The sequence below is a fragment of the Cydia strobilella genome, chromosome 21 (assembly GCF_947568885.1).
Source record: "Cydia strobilella chromosome 21, ilCydStro3.1, whole genome shotgun sequence".
Classification (NCBI taxonomy): Eukaryota; Metazoa; Arthropoda; class Insecta; order Lepidoptera; family Tortricidae; genus Cydia; species Cydia strobilella.
The window spans coordinates 5457595-5475581 of record NC_086061.1 but is presented as its reverse complement, the minus strand read 5'-3'; the positions used below and the strand labels follow the sequence as shown (position 1 = coordinate 5475581).

At 37.6% G+C, this 17987-nt stretch overlaps 1 protein-coding gene across 4 annotated transcripts in view; it reads right to left on the bottom strand.

Moving 5' to 3' along the window:
• LOC134751021 (transcription factor AP-2-epsilon) overlaps nt 1–17987 on the bottom strand; it is an 81298-nt gene that overhangs the window by 22997 nt on the left and 40314 nt on the right. For 3 of the 4 annotated variants that reach the window (XM_063686344.1, XM_063686343.1, XM_063686345.1), the window contains 2 exons: nt 2123–2269; nt 1273–1410 (listed from right to left, as the gene is read on the bottom strand). In XM_063686344.1, coding sequence (XP_063542414.1) covers nt 1273–1410; nt 2123–2269 — 285 coding nt within the window. Of the gene's footprint in view, nt 1–1272; nt 1411–1663; nt 1735–2122; nt 2270–17987 lie in introns of those variants that run through there. The other variant, XM_063686346.1, reaches the window with a different exon arrangement.

Genomic DNA, 17987 nt, shown 5'->3' with positions numbered 1-17987 from the left:
AAATTATTGTTGAATTTGCAAAAATCTTAATCGAATCAGTAATAGCGGATTATTACAATATTACATCTTCAAGCAATTTCAGCAACTAAAACATCCATTCAACGTCATCTTCAATCTCCATTAAATCACAAAATGACATAGAGTTTCCCGCCAAAAGCGAATTTCTTTGTGTTGCCAGCCCGTCTCGGTTGGGCCGGAACATTAGGGCTAATCTGCCAAAGTGCCACTGCCATAAATGTTTGCTTCATCGCCTAATGGTCAAATGCATTGGATAACGTATTGAAAATATGCCATTTCAGTTCTGAAGCATAGTATTGCTGGCCGAAAATATACGTTGAAATTATACGTTAGATTTTTGAAAAGAAATCGGGTTTGTGGAATTTGTAAATTGAACAACGGGGCTCGGGTAACTCGGGTTTCAAGTTCGTAGATTTCAATTGGTAGTTAGGTTTGGTACTATTATATTTTGTTGACTGTAGGACTGACGTTAGCTTATTATATGGATACCTAAACCCGTTGTAGACTACCTAAAGCCATTTTCTACTCCCAGCTATCAGGTGGTAAACGGAAGCAAGGTGGGCAGCACCTACGTTACAAGGACATGCTTAAGCGTCACCTAATTGCCTGCGGTATACCATCTAACAAATGGGAGTCCCTGCCGAAACCCTCCTATAATTATACTTACAATGATTCTGGTCAGCTTTACTGCCCCACCTGCGATAGAGTTTTTAAAAATAAGTTCGGCTTTGCCAGCCATATCAGAGCACACGCTCGTAATTAGCTAGGGTCGCCGTTGCCGATTACGGCATTGATAGCTATACATATATATATATATATATATATATGGATACCTAGTCAATGTGCCTACTGATGAAAGTAGGAAAGTAGGTAAGAGTTAGCTATCTCTGAAATATATAATTCTCATTGTTTATTTAAGAGTTTCAAATATTTGTTCGTTATTATTGCTTAAATGTAAGCAGCATTTCTTCCCAGTTCCCCTTTGAGCCCCGTTATAACATATTTCGAGGGGAGAATTTGCGAGCATAGAATAGTTTGGATTTGTGTATTATAACTAGTTATTAAGCGATTAGCTTCTTACGTGTGTTTAACTTCGAGATCTTACTAGTTAACTGCATCTTGTATAATTATTTTGGATGAATCTGTCTTGTTCACTTTTCTGGTTTTGGGAGCTTGGTTATTAGATAGAATACCCTAATATTCATCGTACACATCAAATTACCTTTTGCCGAGCTATGACGGTGTGTGACTTACATGGTGTGTATGAATGTCGTGATGGTCGCGGTGCAATCGCGCGTGTTCGTGGTGCGTATGGTGGCGTGGCAGGAGCTGTTGCGGCGCGTAGTGCTGCGCGTACGCCTCGCCGCCGCCACTGTATTCCATGCCATGGTTCTGAGGAGAAATGGTATGGTTATTACATGTTCTGTGAAAATATTCGTTGGTTGGTAAGACAAGACTATGATATCATAAGACGCCGACTCATTTGATCTAATGATCTCATAATTAGGTACTATTAATGAGGTCTGATGTACTGTCCATATAACCTGTTACTGGTGGTGTGGAGCAGAGACGAAGGGCGGCTAGAAGTTTGGGAACACGTCATAATGCATGATAGTCATATTGAGGGGTATGTTGCACTGTATACCTGTTTTTGGTGGTGCGGGCTGGCGGGGTGCGGTGCGGGGGCGAAAGGCAGCGGGATATAAGGCAACTGGACGTAGGGCGGTTAGAAGTCGGCGAGCATGTGATTATAACATGTTATGATATGCCTATATACTTGTTGTTAAGGTGCGGTGCAGGTGCGAAGTAGGACGGCTGGAAGTCGGCGTGCGATATCTTGGCCAGGATATTAAAGATGTACTGTAGTTGATGGTGCGGACTCGCAGGATGCGGCGCGGGAGCGGAGGACGGAGGGAAGTAAGGCGGCGATCGAAGTCTCATGATAGGCATGTTGAGAGGTTTGGTGAAGATACTGTCTATGCCTGTTGTTGGTAATGCGGGCAGGCAGTGTGCGGTGTGGGGGCGAAGGGCGGCGGGAAGGAAGGCGGCGATCGAAGTCTCATGATAGGCATGTTGAGAGGTTTGGTGTATGTATTGTCTATACCTGTTGTTGGTGGTGCGGGCTGGCAGGATGCGGCGCAGGGGCGAAGGGCGGCGGGAAGTAGGGCGGCTGGAAGTCGGCGAGCGAGGGCTGCCCGCCGCCGCGGAAGCCGCCGCCGCCCAGGCCCAGCCCGCCGCCGCCCAGGCGCTCCTGAGGACAAGGAAGAAACGGTTAGAAGGTAATTACTTAATCGATAATTCTTAGGATATCATGTACCTATTTAAGTTCTTGTCAGCTAGTAGTCAAGTAAGAGTAACTTATCATAATAAATATAGGTAGAGTTTGTCTAAGCTATGAAAAGCAATATACTTAAGACTAACATGCATATAAATTAACAATTAAAGTCAGTGTAGAGTTGCTCAGCTCAGTCCTCTGCTTTGAGTCTTACACTTAGATGCTGTACTCTTTATTAAGTACCTATATCTACTCACATTTTTATTGATTTAGTGTTTAAAAGTCCGAAGGTTTTATTTCGTCGTGGCAGAATATACAGGGTGTCCTTAGCCATTGGACAAAGCCGAAATGTACATATATATGCATTCGGGTATTTAGAATCAGTATACAAAGTATCCCGGTGTAGCGGTTACGAAGAAATTAACAAATTACGATTTTTTACTTTGGAGCAGCCTTAATAGCTCCTGAGGTAATAAATAGTATGAAACCTTCTTCGACCTTCTTCTTCTTCTTTTTTTCTAGGGGCTATGTAAGGCTCCAGAGCCTATGTATCACTGCGACCATCTCTGATCTATTGTGATCGCCACCTACTACAACTCTCGATCCAAACCTGCAACTTCAAACAGCTGCAGGATCTTTTTGATTTCGAGAGACTAACTCCTCCGGGCGCAATATATGTCCACCCAGGATCAAGTCACGAGTACGCATTAGGCAGGGGCACTCTGTGAGGATGTGTAGGGGCGTCTCCTCTGCCTCCATACAGAGTCTGCACCGCCCCATGTCACGTTTCCCCATAGTGTACATGTGCTTATTTAGGCCGCAGTGCCCGGTAAGCACCCTAACCAAGTTGCGCAGTTGGTTCTTAGGCAGCGCCAAGGCGCTCGCGAAGACGCCTTTTTTCTGAAGGCCTTGATAAGCGCTTTGGAATGGTTCAAACCTGGTTTTTCCCTCCAGAGTTGAATGGCTTTGTAGTGACAGTAGGTCTTTAGGGTGAGCCGCGTTAGGCTTCTGGAAATCCCACAAAACGGCTTAGGACTGTAGTTCTTCCCCTTAGCCCCTGCTCGCGCGAGTTCGTCGGCCTTTTCGTTTCCAACGATACCCGCATGCCCCGGGACCCAACGTAGAAAAACCTTGTTCCTGGCTCCAAGGTTGTTCAATAGTTGCCTGCAGTTCTCAACCTTATTGATTATCTTTTTTATTTATGACATTAATAAGATTCTGACTTTTGACAAAATGTCATCATTGCTGCACATTTTCGAACAAATTGTCAAAAACACTGCCAATGATTAATACAGTATGTTTCTTTTTGTTGTCGATCATTGGTATTAATTTTTGTTTGAAAATTTATTTTTTTATCTTTTGTTCTAATAAAAAAAATATTAACGTTAGAGCATTCCTGAGAAGTTACCCTACGTGGGATTTCAGGGTTTGTCCAATGGCTAGGGTCACCCTGTATATTGTCCAAATACATAAAAACACATACTAGGTTGCCTCAATTTGCCTAATGTAACTGTCATTTTGCTACAAAATTGACACAAACACTGAACGTTTAAAAAGTAAATCGGCCAATCGAAGTGACATTTTAATATCATTAATATAAAATACAGCTTAATTAGCATACATTTTTAAGACATACCGTCCGTGCTCTCTCAACTATTCATCTATAACTCCATCCGATGTCACTTTGATATCCATTCAAAAAACTTAATGACTTCTTTCACGCCTAAGCTCGCAATCATAATTATTGCGGCTCTTTAGTCATAGCCGTTACCATATTAAGCCAGAAAGGTTAATTACATTGTAATTTTGTAATCAAATCTCTTTACAAGCGTGTTGATGTAATTAATGCGCTGGGCTATTGTGCAAAGTGTACGTCAGGTGGATACCTCGTCTAGAGGTGATTAGTTTTTTTTTAAACCACGTCGGTGGCAAACAAGCGTACGGCCCGCCTGATGGTCAGCAGTCACCGTAGCCTATGGAAATGCAGAGGTGTTACATGCGCGTTGCCTACCCTTTAAAAACCTGTAAGGTACACTCTTTTTTTGAAGAACTCCATACTGGATACCCTTGAGAAAACCTCGGCAGGGAGATTATACTAATTATATAGTTTTATATACATGAACAATTCGATTAGATGCAATTTTCCCCGATTATAACACAATTGGCTGATACAAATTTCAAAAGCGCCTAACTTTTCATAGATTGCATATATTGACTTGAGAAATTTCGATCAGTGGCACTTGTGATCCGGTCCGGGTGGCCAAGTGGTTGAGGTGTCCGCCGTGAATGCAGAAGTTTCAATATACCACGAACATACTCAAGAAAGTCACGGTAGTCCTTTTCAAAATGTTCAGGGGTGTTTTTTTATCAAAGTGTTTTGAAATAACTAGAAGGTTATAAGAACTCGCGTCCCTTCTAACTTTCGAGCTGACTATCTAAAAATTAAAACAAATCAAGATAACTAAGCCTAATAAATACTTTCGAAGAACGAAGAAAATAGATTACTCCAAATAACTTTCCTTCTTAAAAAAGAAAGCAAGTATAAGTGATACGCCCTTTCTTATATGTAGATACCTATTTTCTTATCGCATGTACGTAACTCTCCATTGCGCGTAGTCCGACACGCACTTGTTCGGTTTTTCAACATAGGCAAATTGTCAATCGGAAATCGGAACGTAGCGGTACCATCAAAGCCTCCATTTAATTGTATGATTGTACGAACGAATCGACAGAATGATTGTATGAACGTATAGACAGACAGCTAATGATATTCTGTGGGCACGCGAACTCTGAATTAGTAAATCTGTGAATTAATTTGATTGCATGCATTCTTGTAATTTAATGTGTGGCTATGTGGTGTCGTTTGAGATTAATCTTGTTGAATGATGAGTATGATGACTCGGTTATAGAGTTAGACCAAAACCTATGTAACTCCGTATAAGATGAATACAGTCTAAGGAAAAAACGTGCCTCGGAAATCAAGAAAATTTGATTCTCGCACAGATGGCGCCACCACCGATACCAACTTGTGGCCTATTCTCGGCTAGATGGCGTTGACGGTTTTAGTTAGTTATTTAACAATTTTAACACATATCAGTGAAAGAACATGGGTCAAAATCATATCTTCTTCTTCTTCTTCCTCGCGTTATCCCGGCATTTTGCCACGGCTCCTGGGAGCCTGGGGTCCGCTTGACAACTAATCCTAAGAATTGACGTAGGCACTAGTTTTTACGAAAGCGACTGCCATCTGACCTTCCAACCCAGAGGGTGAACTAGGCCTTGTTAGGATCAGTCCGGTTTCCTCACGATGTTTTCCTTCACCGAAAAGCGACTGGTAAATATCAAATGATATTTCGTACATAAGTTCCGAAAAACCCATTGGTACGAGCCGGGGTTTGAACCCGCGACCTCCGGATTGAAAGTCGCACGCTCTTACCGCTTGGCCACCAGCGCTTGGGTCAAAATCATATAAAAATAATAAATACAAATAAAAAAATCATCTATCCATATGAAATTATGACGTTTAAATAACACTTTCACTGTCTGTGCTATCAAAATCGCTGCCAACTGAGCTTGATCTAACTCTAGCTATGGCCCGTTTAAACTAATTTTGCACCGAAATTAATACAACAAAGTGAGGGAACGTAAACGTTATATTTTTATAGAATTTTTACATTAATGAAGACATGTGCTCACTTCGTGATTGCAAATGCGAAGCAGATTTAACTGGACCAGTACAAATATGTACTCTAAGTACAAAAATGTTTGTCAGATATACCTGGCAGTCATTCTGTTAATATGTATATGCAGGAATTTATGCCTAGAGGCAGCAGAGGGTCTATTGCCATTTTGGAAAAATCGAAAAACGTTATACGCCTCTCTGTAGCTCGAATTTTTCTATTTTGCCAGTAAACTTTTTGATAATGTGGTCATCTTATTTGTGCATTATTAAAAAATAGGTGTACATATAATATATCGCTTAATTATTATTTGAATGCTACTGGAATGCGATGGTTGCGTAATTTGCGTTTAAAGGTTAATTCGCTCTACTTATTGGGTAACATGTTACTTAGTAACATATAAGTGGTTAATGTAATAAACAAATTATACATAAATCAAGCTTAATCTACATTTTGGTTAATGTGTTGATCTGTCAACAGAATGGTAATGTGTAAGATTTACTGACAGTTTTGGACAAGTGTCGAGTTCGCTTTCTCTAGTAGGGCAATTATTCTTTTTAGGCAATCGTACAGTTGATCAAAAATATGGTTCACTCATTAGCCATAAAGAATCCTAGATATCAAATTCTACCTTTAAAACTGAAAACATTGTGTATCTGTTTAGTAAAATTAGTCCTTTAACCAGTGTTCTTTACCAAGATAAAGAAGTTACATATTTCTAATCATTAAAAAAGGAGAGATAAGAAAAAATCATCTCCACAAAAAAAATATTTCATGTAAGTGCCTATTAGGGTCAATACCTCAATCAAAGAGGTTATAATAGGATAGAGCGCTACTGTCATAGTAAATTTTGTAGCCACAGTAAATTCACTGCCATCTATCGACACACGATTAAAACTAAAAATATAAATATTAAAAAAAATCTTTATATATGGATAAATGATTTTTTTTATTTGCATTAATTATTTTTATATAATTTTACCCATGTTCTTTCAATGATGTGCGTTAAAATTGTTACATAACAAACGGAACCGTCAACGCCATCTATTCGAAAGTAGGCCAAAGGTAGTGGCGCCATCTGATCGAGAATAAAATTTTCTTGATTTTCGAGGCACGTTTTTTCCTTGCCTGTATCCATCTATTACGGAGTTGCCTCAATACAACAATGTCAATACGCCGACATAAAAGGAAAGTAGACAGATAATTGTTAGACTGCAGTTTAACTTCTGGTTCTTGAAGTAGGTCTCCCAGGCTTCAAGAAATCTGATGTTGCCAGGCTGAAAAGTGGTGCCGTTCGCCCCTCCTGAAAATCCCCTATAAAATGTTCATAGGTTTCAAAGTTCTAGTTTGTTATTTTTTGTTATAATTAATTCATACATATTTACGATTAAAATAAACTGCTATAATATAAACCGTGACATATAATAGTTTGTCGGAGCTTCATTAGACGGCCGAGGTGTAGCGAGGTCGTCAAGTAATAAGTTTTTGGAGCTGTTAATGCCAGATGGCCAGGTCGAATAAGTCGCCAATTCCAAAGGAAGTACCTACTTGTTAAATACTGTAAAAGTTACACGTGTTAAAGCACTTCCAAAACATACACAAACACTCGAAAGCCGAGCTGGAATCACTTGTCAGCGGCCAAGTTAAAATTAAAAAAAAAAAGTATTCTGACTATTATAAGACATTATTATAATATTTATAATACTATACATATAAAGAAAACAAAAAAAGTGAAGCGCTCTTCTCTTTGCTGATAATATTTCAATACTGTTTTGTGTGATGATTCACTATTTATGAAGTGGTAAAATAACAATTATGGATACGACACTCTTCTATTAGATCCTGGTCTAGAAATATTTTCTTATTTATTGATTTATATTGGTTACTGCACCAATTTGTTGTCATAACAAATCCTTATAATTTATAAAAAAATATTAGGGGGTTTCCTTCATTTCCTTCAGGGATAGTAGTAAAATAGATACTGCAACGTCGGGGTAATTGACATTCATTCAAAAATCTTACGTTTCGGTACAAAAAGAACAATTTGTTGGAGAATATAATTCTTCTAATATTATTCCGGGGCGTACTACTGTTTCAATGTGCTTATATGGAAATACAAGAAAATGATATTTGATATTTCTGACTCACAGTCCTGCTATGTACCACACCCAACAATCTGTACGTAATTAAAATCGTATCCGAGTGTACATTACAAAAAAATCGATTGGCAAACGACAAGCAATCGATTACGAAGTGATCTAGTTTAATTTATTCGGGGGCCGGATGCGGTCGAACGGATCAGGTTACAGTTGCGGTTTACCGTAAATGATAATGATAAATTAATAAATAAATATTATAGGGACATTCTTACACAAATTGATTAGGTCCCACGGTAAGCTCAAGAAGGCTTGTGTTGTGGGTACTCAGACAACGATATATTTAGTACATAGAAAACCTCCATGACGCAGGAACAAATATCTGTGTTCATCACACTAATAAGTGCCCTTACCGGGATTCGAACCCAGGACCATCGGCTTCAGGCAGGATCATTACCCACTAGGTCAGACCGGTCGTCAAAATGATAAATGATATTTATTTTGTACGATTTCAGGTAAAAACAATAGGTAATTCACAACACGAGTTGTGAATTACCTATTCGCACATGTATCGTTCAACGTTTTACAGTACATATGGCCCTTTAATTATTATTATTAATTCTTTATTTCAGATAATTATTTTATCCATAGAATTGTTAGTTTGGCTTATGACTACGTTAGTTAATTACTACTACTAAATTATTTAATTATTTACACATAGTTCAATCTAGAATTTCAGGAAGGTACATGAATAATCCACCCTGTCTGCTATGACCTTGAGTATACTGTTGTGACTGCCCATGCCCCGAACCCGACACAACAGAGACGCTATTCGCTTACGCCTGACGGCATAGAAGTCGTCAGTTCGTTCCGCGGCGAACATCCCTGAAGCGCTGGAGTAACGAGGCAGTCCCAACAGCATCTTTAAGTTTTCGACATAGTTACATAATGTGTTAATTATCGCACTAGTGCGGTAAAGTTGCACCATGTGTACTGTAAAGCGCTATTATATCACGATTGTATAAAATACTATTTTACAGTACATATGGTGCTACTTTCTCGCACTAGTGCGTAAAAGGGCACTTTTCGAGCATATGTCGAAAGTTTAAAGGGCCATATGTACTGTAAAATGGTGTACGATACACGTGCGAATAGGTAATTCGCAACTCGTGTCGATTTAAAACACTCCCTGCGGTCGTGTTTTAATTTATGGCCACTCGTTTCGAATTTCCTCTTTTCCGCACTTGTATCGTAAAAAGCTATTTCTTTTCCTTTCTTTCGGAGCTACACGACGCAGTGTTCAACCTAACTGATAATAAAGAAATAATAAAATGGCAATGTACTTGTAGAACGTTACAGCCGCAGCAGTTAGTTTCGCCGCTGTACAGTAGATTATCGGACTCAAAGCTTCGGTCAATTCGTTGACAAATGAACATCTCAGATCTCGTCTAATCGATTTATTGCTCGATCAAAAATCGATTTTATTACGTATGCCGATTTTTAATTAACACGTTATTCGACCGTTATTCTGTTTATATTTATACCGCCATTTTGGATTTTGGAACGCGTAAGTTTATGATATCCGAACGTAACTTACCAATTAGAAGAAAATCACTCGTAGCTCAAACGTATATAACAGAATTGACTTTTGTTCCGTTTTAAACTTTTATTTTGAAGCTGTTAAAGTGGTTTTTAAATTGATAAAGTGATGTGATATAAGAGTTTTGGTAAATAATTTTATTTGTTATTATTCTGATTGAGTGCTTTAGGGTTTTAAAAGTCAGAAATATGAGAGTTATTTGGAACGGTACTCTGTAATAAAAGCAAACCAAATTTATGTGTTTTTTATAATATCAATTTGGCTTTTAAATAGCATAAAAATATAATGGTATAAATTAGTAGCTAAAGAGACTAGTTTATTAGTTGTGCAATTCCATGTTGCTTTTATGGCAGTCTTCACACAGGTGTTGTAATACGTTGGTAATACGGTTGTCTTCAGTTTAACTAAATTTTTCTCAAACATGCAATGAAATGCCGTCATTACGTGCGGTATAACAGGCTTCAAAGTATCACGTTTCGGGCGGAGCAACTCGAAAGAACTCTAAAGGAATTTCATTCAAAGTTGAAGGCCTAGGCCGGTTTTTTATTTTATTTTAATGTAAACATGGCGTCTGTGTTCATGAACAGGCTAAACAGCTGAATTATATTTTTTAATTTTTTTATCGTTATAGGGCTGTATCTCCTAAACCGTGCGTCGTAGTGCAAAAATAATAAAATTTTCGTTCCCCTTTAAAACCTATCACATTAGGACATGAAACAATCATCATCATCATCATCATATTTGTATTATTATTTCATTGCATTGCATTGGCGTGAAAAGGGGTTGCCGGCCTCATAACTATTCGGCCTATTCTATTCGGCCGGCAACCCCTTACTTCAAGGTCTCTGTAGTAATGCACTATTATTGATCATCTATGGGTATATATATACGTCGTAGCGTCGTAGCCCTAGCACAGGAGTGGCGCGACAATATCTCGCCCGCGAGTTAGACTACCCGTCCCACTCTAATTAATACAGTTAGAAAAAGATTGGCTATAGCCCATCTCGCGAGCGGGATACTATCGTGCAGCTCCTGTGCTAGGCCTAGGCCTACTGATTCAAATATGGCGGATCTCGTTAAGTACAAGTTACATTACGTGTTACAGGGAGCAAGTCTCATTTCGATCTCGTTCCCACCCATGAACATTGTAATGTAGAATCAAGACTCGCAGAGCTATGACTTTAAGTACGCTATTACCAGGACGCTTACAACGAATCATACATATCAGGCAACCTAGCTAAGATGAAAATTGCATATCGACAAACGAATAGAAAAATGTCAGTGCGTAGCCAACGTGCAATCATTTACGCTCCGTAGCGAACGAAACGCAACTGTCACTGTCGCACTAATATAGAAGAGTGATAGAGAGAGATGACTACGATACGCTACGGAGCGTTAACGACTGGCACGTTGGCTACGCGATCAACAGATGCTACGAAAAGCCACGTGACTATTTCCATACATTATTTAAGTTTCGATCACGTTTTCTATAAACAATTGTCAGTACATTACATACATTAAAAACGGGGTCCCTTCGTTTGACATAATTATTGAAAGTCATAATGTAATGATTGTCAGATTATCATTTGTCATATTCTGAAATCGCTAACTTTTCAGGATTTTCGTTCGGTTATCCTATAGATAGGTTAGGTTAGGTTTGTTTTATGGCAATCCTGAAAAGTTACGAGTTCCTGAGAAAAATCAAATTATGACTAACGAAAATGCGGACAAACAATACATTATGACTTAAAACTATATGGGTAACAATAGAGTCCCATTAAAACTTTTTACAAATAATGAAAGTAAAAAAAAAAACTAAGCTAATATAAACCCAAAATGTTGACAGCTAAGAATCAAATTACTTTACCTGCACCTCAATCACGCTGGATAAATCCACGTACGCCAGTGCCAGGGCTGCGGCTCACTTTTCACAGAAAAACTACAGGTTTTTTAAGCTGGTAACACTTTTAATTTTTTTTTACCTCATTGTATGTTTTTATAATTTGACTGTATGAGGCGAGATGTTATGATTGTAGAAAAGTCTTGAGATCTTTAAGTGAGAGTTTTTTGTCTCGCTGCTTCATAAATGTGAGAAAATACTTAAAATAATTATATACAATTTTTTTAAACGATTCCTCTTTGTGCAAATTAACGTTATATAAATAGTGCTACCAATTAAGGCATTTACTTCGTCGATATTTGGAAGTGAAAGGCGATGAAAAATAATATGTAATTTTGAACAAACAATTATTGGACCCTTTTAATGAGATCGATTCCGGTTACGACATTTTTTTTAATCGCTTGACTCCGTTGAGATGCTTTATTTATTTTATTCACTTTAACCAAACTTTAACGTTAGAATAAAATTTTGTTTCTCTGACGAGACGCGACGTACTAGTACGTGTAACGTTATGGATATCTATGCCTTTGTAATTGTGATTTATTTTTTATTTTTTGTGATTTTACTACAGATTATAATATGGGGCATTTTCTATGAAAAGGGACCTTATTGTCAATGGCGCTTACGCCGCACAGCGTCGCGCAGCATTGTATTTACGGAGCATCGTTTATAATGGCGTAAGCGCCATCGGCAATAAGGTCCCTTTTAATAGAAAATACCACATATAGTAGTTGTCATGGGTTCGGTAAGTACTTGTAGTACTAGTGATGTAGGTATATACACATCACTAGTACTACAATATCGGTCAGATTTTTTTAAACGCCTAGTTTCAACACGTGCTACAATTATTTATCAATCAACTAAGGTAATAGATATTCAACTGGAAAGTGCTTCTAATTAACAGTATTACTTAATAACGGCCAGTAACGAGATCGATCTTTAATTGTTAAACAATTCAATCTGCACTAACGTTGATTGGAACAATTAACTTCTATGAAACCGTTATTTAAACCGAAACAGTTGATTAGAAGGGCTATAAATTTTATCATAGATGACAACTTGTGTTAAAAACCGCAAATTACTAAATAAGGGACAAATGTGTCGAAGTCTAGTCAAAGGTCCCACTTTGTCGCTTACCATAAGGACGAGATTTGCTTGTATCTTTATACGAACAACCTGCCAGAGCGTCCTTATGGAAAGCGACAAAGTGGAACTTTTTCCAAATAAGAACCAAAAATTTAAATTATCAAAATAGTAACGCAGTGTATTCTCCCGCCAACACAATGTTGCCAGATCGAAAACCGCAAATTTGATATGAAGTTCTAAATTTAAAAATAGCACTTTCGATTTCCCGCCAAAAATGCTGCCAGTGCAAAAACGGATTGCAACCGCGCGCGCCGCGGGTCCGCAGCCGACTGCCGAGGGCGGACCCTCAGGGTACCATGTGTTCTCGACGACCTTACGCCCTGACCTTTGTAGTTTGCGCTACTAGTGTTTCAGCGAGATATTGTGACCTTTTCTCTGTATTTTTAATACTTTTCGAGAAACTGTAATATTTTTAGAGCTAGTTTTAAAAAGTGAGAAATAGATAATCTAACTATCAATCACACATGGGCTGAAATTATCAAAAATTTAACACCGAAATATCTATGGTTAAGGAATAAATTCAGATATTATCTATGGGAGCGGTTTTTTTTATAAAAACCCAGATTACCAGATATAAAAAAAACAGTTCTTTATTTGCTTGGAATGTATAATACCGTTCCAAGTAAATGTAGGTAGTATAAAGTGTAAGGTACCTACGGTAGTGTGTTAAGGCTTGGATAAATTATCAACTCGTTAAAATTCAGAGGTGTTATAATCAATTAAATCAAGTTGAAATGAAAGTTAACTTTTTAATAATAGGCTCTGTTCTGTCGCTGCCCTCGTTAAAATTGAATTATCCACAGGTGTATTAATTATCCGTTGTGAAAAGTTTAACCATAAAAACTTAGAATTGGGGCTTATAATTTATAGCATAAGATAGGTATTTATTTTAATATAATTTGCAAAATACTTGCCAAAAGGTTTCTAAATGGACCGATTTTTATGTTATTGTCAATTTTTTTGTCGTCAGATTTCGTTAAATTTTGGTGGATAGATAGGTAAGTACTGTTCTGTATAATATAAACGCAATTTCACTGTGTCCTAAAATATTTTTATGAGTTACGAAGCTTACAGAAAAAAGTCTACAACAAAATAAAATTCGGACGACATATCTAAAAGATCCGGTTCTTTCATACAAAATCAGTACCGTGAGCATAGCTCAACTCATACTTACGTAAAAACACAATAAAAATTCATCAGAATCTCTTTTATATTTTGTCATTTACTAAATAAGAGATCTCTCACAGTTCTGCCAGCAACGGTGATCACAGTATTCTATAAATAAATATTTAGGCACAATTTTACACAGCCTAGCCCCAAACTAAGCAAAGCTTGTACTAGGCGAATCTCAAAAGTAACTCGCAAGTATTTCCTTTCGAGTTCCACTAGTAGCTCGCCCCTCCCTCTATTAATTAGTAGGTATTGCCGAGCGCCGATTGGCGACTATCCAGCCGTGGACTATGTTTCCAGTGGAGATATGGCTTATGTCAAAAAGAAACAGTTGGCAGTTAGGCGTTTTTGACCTGGTACGGTGATTGAGCTTTATGTATTGGTCAAAGAAAGTAGCCGAATAATTGTGTCGTTTTCAAACAAAAGGTACTATATTGTCGATTGGCATAAGGACGCTCTGACAGGTTTTTCGTATAAAGATACAAGCAATTTTCGTCTTTATGATAAGCGACAGTGTAGTACCTTTTGATTGAAAACTTCACAATTACTAACTCTGCCTAAGTTAAGGCGGTTCCCTGAGCCAGAAGGCGAAAAATCTCCTTATATGATCCTGTTTTTCTAAGAGGAGTTGATATTCGTAGACGTGGAAAAAATATATGTAGTTATTGACTATATTATCTTTAATATCATAGCTTCCGATACACGAATTATGACACTTCGCTCGATACAATTAATTCCCAAAGTAACATCTAACTCGGACTTTTAATCCAACTTTACTCGGTTATTTATTATGTGATACCATAAACAAAAAAAGAAGAAAAAACAATCTTAACTTAAATAGTAATTTCATAGCTTTCGAATTTCGATATTGTAGGGTAACGTTTTTAAAATAAATAAAAATCGACAAAATTCGATCAAAATTGACACTTGGCGCGCATGATCTTTCCCGTTCTTTCTTGCGAAATGTGACAGAGACAGCGGCAAACCGATGGAACGGCCTTAATATTGTTAATAACAATCCGGTTCGAAGGACCAATTTGACTAACAACAGGTTCATCGTGGAAGTGGAGTAGATAAGCAGCTGCACGGCGGCTACATATGGTCCTTCGAGCCGGATATGTTGCGAACGCAACTTTTTATTTATATATAAAAAAATAAAAAGTTGCGTTCGCAACAAGGGATGATGACACATGTTAAATTGATTATCACAAAATCTAGTTAAAAAGGTAGAAAATGAGCCATTTAGCACAATAAATTAGACACATAAAATATGGAAATAGTAATAAAAGGTAAAACCTCAACACGTTTCAAAATTAAAGTTTGTTTTTAGGGTTCCGTACCCAAAGGGTAAAAACGGGACCCTATTACTAAGACTCCACTGTTCGTCTGTCTGTCTGTCTGTTACCAGGCTGTATCTCATTAACCGTGATAGCTAGACAGTTGAAATTTTCACAGATGATATTCTATTTCTCTTGCCGCTATAACAACAAATACGACGTCGCGTATGCGTTATGTCTATTTTTGTATGGGATTTTGAACAGCGCACCAAGCGGGAAGTTCTGGAAACTCAAAATCCCTACAAAATGACATTAAATAACGAAAACGAAATGTACTACACTAGTCACCATTAGGTAATGAAACAAGTGTTATCTTCTTTTATAAAGTTTTTATAAAGTTCTAAGTTAGATTTCCCTTATAGGGATAAGCTCGCCTTTGTACCTAAATTTATATGAATTTCATGTTATCAATTTTTGTTTTGTACAATAAAGTGATTTACTACTACTACTACTAAGCTTTTTGACTTATTTATTCTACATTTAAAGCTGCTCGTGTTTAAATAGTGTGTACAATGAATACTTAATACATATACATACACACTTAATTCATATCCAAAAAAAATCACTGATTCTCAAAAGGACTTTTCATTTAGATCTGGCAACTCTCCCCTAACGTTCAGATCTGTCAATTGATTCAGTTTGGGCAATATCCGCCAGTCACCCTTCCCGGGGCTATGGGGCAAAGTAAATAAGGGAAATGGTACATAGTTCTATTTAAGGATATAGGAAGAAAGATGTGGCATATAATGAGACCTGTTAATTAGACCAAGCTAACTCTAGTAACTAAAGATGTATATACTCGTAGAATCCGGATAATGTACTAAAATTGAACCTCACATATGAATAAACAGGTGATAGTTATTATGAAATAATACCAGAGGGTTTGTAAGTATGTTGCCGGCATTTGAGATGGGAGTAAGCTCTTTTCTTGAAGGTTTGAAGGTCGTATCGGGCCGGAATACCGCAGGCGGAAATGAGCTATGCGAGGCAGGAAGTTTCTGGAGAAACGCACAGTCGAGGACTGCCATTTGCCAACCATCTAATTGGTGGTGGTTATACAAAACTAGATAAAAATCAGCTAATATCTACCCTATTACCTTTTCTTAAAAACCAAAATCGCATAATCTGACAGACGAATTTACCCGAGTTTGAAGTTAAGCGACTTAAGTTAGAGTATTGACATAAATTGGCACAACGTCATTGCTCCCTTAACATTTTGGACGCCAAAAACCGATATATCGGTCATAGACCACAGAGCAACATAGACCTACATGCATATGCATAAAGATCAATTTTGACACTTCGGTGACGTGGCGTCTGGATGACAGCTTTTGTGTTTGACGAAAAGGTTAATGAAAATGAGATGCGATCTACTTTGACTACTTAGGTCCCGTTTATCAAAAGCTTGTAGCTTGTAATACAAGTGGAAGTCCCTTTTTGACAGCTTTTGTTAAAAAGGGACTTCCACTTGTATTACAAACTACAAGCTTTTGATAAAAGGGCCCCTACACTTTCGGTCACACTTTTTTGTCGAAGTACTCAGTCCAGACTTTATACAACTTAAGTATAAAAGCCATATAACGACTTGACAAGCGACACAGTTAACTTCGTGGTTTATTTTGACACTCCACACTTGTCGTTGCAAACTCGGAGCAATTAGCTAAAATTAACTGAAGTAAATCTACAGTGACTAAGTGTGGCGGTGTGGCCGCATTTAACGTGCCATACCAACATTGCTAGTTATTTACATTAATATGTACCCACTTATTTCTATTTACTGTCACTTACAAAACACACTCAAAACATTTCAACCTCCTGTTACTCTTGAATTAAATTTCGAACTTCATTAGACAAATAGAATTCATATTTCCGTTCCAAAGGTTGGCAACACGCGACCCCCCGCTTCTAGCCTCGGGCTACTCGACCAATCGGCGCGCGTTCTTTATTCAAAAATTCAAACTGTTTCTGCTACAATGGATTTTCATTTTTCTTTCCATTGAGTAGTTTTACATTCTAATTGGCCAGTGCTTGTTTGATTTTTTTTTAAATTATTATTTAAAAATTTTTGGTAACTGACTTCCGTGAGGTTATTCAATACTTTATTTTAAATAAAAGTAATGTTTTTTTAAGTCAGTAAATAAATGATGGGGTTAAATTAAAACTAATTATTAAACTAAGAAGTACCTACTTGTTTTTAAATATTTTTAATGAAGTAGGAAGAGTGGTCTAACTGAACTGACTAATACTGTGTGTAAGTTAAGATTTGGGGCTAACAAAAATATACCTATTTCAATATATAAAGAAATAAATACGCTTTAGTAAGAAAAAAATCTATGCCCACAGGTAAAGAATGTAAAAATAAACATTTATTCGAAAAACATTACCCTCCCCACTTCGCCAGTCGAGTAATTGGTTGTGTGGTGTACTTTGTTTGTAGGTAGTTTAATATAAAACTTCATAGAAGTAATAACACAGACCTTTTATCGACATTTGCACCGATAACATAAAGGATGATTCGCGTTAGACCGAGCCGGGTCCGGGCCGGAGCTTCCGGCGCTTCGTTTTCTATGGAAAGGATCACGTGATCATCGGTCATCTGTCATAGAAAAGTAAGCGCCGGAAGCTCCGGCCCGGTCTAACGTGAGTCATCCTTAAAACTTTTTCTGTAATTTAAATGGCAATCGTAATTTCTCGGATTCCCGTACTCATTTTCAGGTTATTAATACTAATTAATATTTTACACAATGGCCGTTTAAAGCTTTTAA